This window comes from Halichoerus grypus, chromosome 7, assembly GCF_964656455.1.
Source record: "Halichoerus grypus chromosome 7, mHalGry1.hap1.1, whole genome shotgun sequence".
In the NCBI taxonomy this organism is placed as follows: domain Eukaryota; kingdom Metazoa; phylum Chordata; class Mammalia; order Carnivora; family Phocidae; genus Halichoerus; species Halichoerus grypus.
The window spans coordinates 152,018,254-152,021,661 of NC_135718.1; the positions used below are offsets into that span (position 1 = coordinate 152,018,254).

Sequence of the window (3,408 nt, forward strand, 5' to 3'; positions counted from 1 at the left end):
ATTTTTGAAGCTAGTCTAAAATAAAGTTTTTATTTACTTAGTAAAGTGACCATTGACAAATGCAGGGTACTTTTGAGTTCTCTTGGATTTCACCATAAATTTTTTTTGAAATTTATGTATTTGAAATAGAATGAGGGGGGGAGAGAGAGAGCGAGCACGCACGCACACGAGCAGGGGTAGGGCAGAGGAAGAGGGAGAGGCAGGCTCCCCGCTGAGCAGGACCCTGGGATCACGACCTGAGCTGAAGGCAGACGCTTGCTTCACTGACTGAGCCACCCAGGTGTCTCACCATAAATTTCTTAAAAAAAAAAAAAAAAGCCTATAGTTGAATCTGTCTAAGAATGAACCATAATAAGCTATTTATGAACTATTTGGACACAACCCTACTTTTTAAAATGGACATAAAGAACACCACCTGTGAAGACCGTGTCAGTGGGTACAGTTGGGACGTGATCGAGGGACTGGAGCTGGGCGCTGGCCACCATGTCATTGCCCATTTCACAGGTGCATCCATGAAGCGACCAGGTGGAAGTTTGCCGTAGTGACGGGTGAATTCACGAGTGTCGTGTGGTGGGGTGTGAGGAAGTAGATGGAGTGACTCCATCAGAAGATTCATGGGAGAGCGACTTTGGTTTGGGGTTTCAAAATGAATCCCCTGCTGAGTGGCAGTGAGAGATTTCCGTCCAGTGCCGGTAAGCGGTAGAATGGCCTGAGGATAGGAAAAGGGTCACTGGGTGTGGTTGGGGTTTGAAGGCTGTGTGGAGTGGAGGACACACTGAGGGCAGGGGTCCTGGGAGTGGAGGTGGCCAGTGACCCATGTCCTGTCAATTCAGGGCCTAGTGGGTCTTAAGTGGTGGTAGGACGGATGGACAATTGGAGCCTGTCTTGGGTGGTTTCTAAGTTATCAGATGGCTGCGTTGTCCTTACCATGCACAACCTTCCAACCGTCTCCTACTCACCCCTGCTGCAGACTCTCTCCTTTACTTCCCTGCACTTGTTACTACTTTCCACTCCACGAAAGCCTCTCCCAAGGCAAGCCCATCTCTCTTTAACGGGCGAGTCACTCAGATTGTATCACCATCAATCTCGTATAGTCTCACAATATAAATGCCAATATGATTCACCTGGTACTACAGCTTTAGCTAGATCATCAAGGGATTTTAATCACTTTCTGAAAATGTTTCTCTGACATGATCATGGAAACAGGTATCTATTTTCCCCTATGGCCAACCTGGCACTTAAGTGAAAAAGATTCAGAATTGAAGCCTAATGAATTTTACACGTTTCTGATGTCTGTTCTCCATTTACTTACGGTGTCTAGGATGCAGGAGCTTGAGCTGTCTGTGAAGGAATTACTTCAGCTAGGACTTAAACCTGTGTAAATGGGCACAGGGAAACTCTGTGGCCAAAAGGAGTGTTGGAGAACATTTTTAAAATGTTAACCCTGTCCCAGAGCAGCCGCCCCCACTTCATCCTTCCTTCTGTCCTGATGTCGTTCCGCCCACACTGCCCATCCCCTCCCAGCAGTCCCTTCTCCTGTGTTGAAGTCTCACAGCGTCTGTGTTCGCGTGTGAGGTGCAAGCTTGCCTGTACTCTGGGGAAATGTGTCCCTTTCTCCAGTGGCTGAATCTTAGTGCTTTTGTTCTCTCCTCACTCACCCACTGCTTAGTAGGCTCCAGAATTTTAGCTCTAGGGACTGTGGGCACTGCTTTGCTTTCCTGCTCTAGAGAATCTTACAGGATCCTCACTGAAGTGGGCCCATCTTGTCAGGAAGAATTCCTGCCAGTGGCCCGGAGCAGAGCATCCTTGACCTCCTTGTTCCTCAGGGTGTACACTACAGGGTTCAGCAGGGGAGTGATGATGGTGTAGGTCACTGAGATCAGCTGATCCTGATCCCTGGTGTTCTCAGACTTGGGCTTGAGGTAGGCAATGGAGGCGCAGCCATAGTGGACGATGACCACCGTGAGGTGGGAGGCGCAGGTGGCGAAGGCCTTCTTCCGGCCCTCAGCTGAAGCGATCTTAAGGATGGTGGAGATGATGAGGACGTAGGAGATGAAGACCAGCCCCATGGGAACCAGGATCACCAGCACACTGATGATCACAGTCAGGATCTCATTGACTGTGGTGTCGATGCAGGAGAGCTTCATCACAGGTCGGATGTCACAGAAGAAGTGGGCCACCTTTGTGGCACAGAAGGGCAACCTGAACACAGCCAGCACCTGTGTCATGGCTACGATTAGGCCGATGCCGCAGGGCCCCCCCACCAGCTGGATGCACACCCTCTTGTTCATGAGGACTGTGTACCTCAAGGGGTTGCAGATGGCCACGTAGCGGTCGTACCCCATGGCTGTGAGCAGGAAGCAGTTGTTGATGGCCAAGGTGATGAAGAAGAACATCTGGGTGGCACAGCCAGCCAAGGAGATGGGCTGACTCAGGCCCAGGAGGTTACAGAGCATCTTGGGTATGATGACAAGCGTGTACACAGTCTCTGAAGTGGACAGCATGCTCAGGAAGAAGTACATGGGCGTGTGAAGATGACGGTCAACATTAATGATGGTCACAATGATGACGTTGCCAGCCAGGGTTAAGGCGTACAGCACAAGGAATACGACAAACAGGGTGAGCTGGTGCTCACGGAAGCTGGAGAAACCCTGAAAAGTGAACTCCCTCACCCAAGTGTGATTCTCTCTCTCCATTAAATCATAGGCTGTATCTAAGAAAGAAAAAAAATCCTGTAAGGAACCTGGATGGGTGGTTTCTGTCAACTAGGCTGGGGAAGTTCTTGTGGTTAGTCTGCCTTGGGTCTCTGCTTCTCTATATTCACATTCACGTTTGTTCCTTTTGGGAATAGAGAGTAGAGAAATGTTTTCTCACTAAGAGAAAGAACATGGCTTTTAGAGTCAAATGCTGTAAACTCCTATTGTCATGTGCTGACTTGTCTTGAGTAAGGAATTAACATCTTGTCTTTATATGAATGTACTGATGATGACCTTGTAGAGTTGTTCATAGGAGCACGATACTTAAGCTTAAAATGTTTCTATTCAACAAATTATTGAATACATTCAGGTTCGGTCCTGCTGGGCTCTAGGGTCTGCAGCCGCTGGCTCATTCCTGAGCGGCTAGGGTTTGGGTGAAACACCTGCCATGGGGCTCTACACACCGCATTCGCATTCCAGTTCTCCAGCTCTGTCAGTCCTGTTCCTCTCAACCTCCATCCCTACAGGCCTCTTCCTAGACACCAGTCAGTTCTCAGAGCCACCCAAAACTGGTGATGCCCTATAGCATCCTCCTCTTTCCTCCCTCACCTCCCTCTCCCCCCGCCCCTGGCGTCCGCATCCTTGCCCAGGTAGCTAGCACAGAACTGCTTGCTGGCTCTTTTGTATTGACAATACCTTACTGCATATTACA

General features: G+C 49.3%; 1 protein-coding gene across 1 annotated transcript; it reads right to left on the reverse strand.

Annotated features, from left to right (window-relative positions):
• Positions 1 to 1,766: 1,766 nt before the first annotated feature.
• On the reverse strand, positions 1,767 to 2,696 carry LOC118521311 (olfactory receptor 10J1-like). The gene has a single exon (XM_036069773.2). The coding sequence runs from the start codon at positions 2,694 to 2,696 to the stop codon at positions 1,767 to 1,769; it is 930 nt and encodes a 309-aa protein (XP_035925666.1).
• Between the last annotated feature and the right edge of the window lie 712 nt (positions 2,697 to 3,408).

Excerpts from the sequence above, each read along its gene's own strand:
- LOC118521311 (XM_036069773.2), bottom strand. The coding sequence starts at position 2,696 with ATGGAGAGAGAGAATCACACTTGGGTGAGGGAGTTCACTTTTCAGGGT.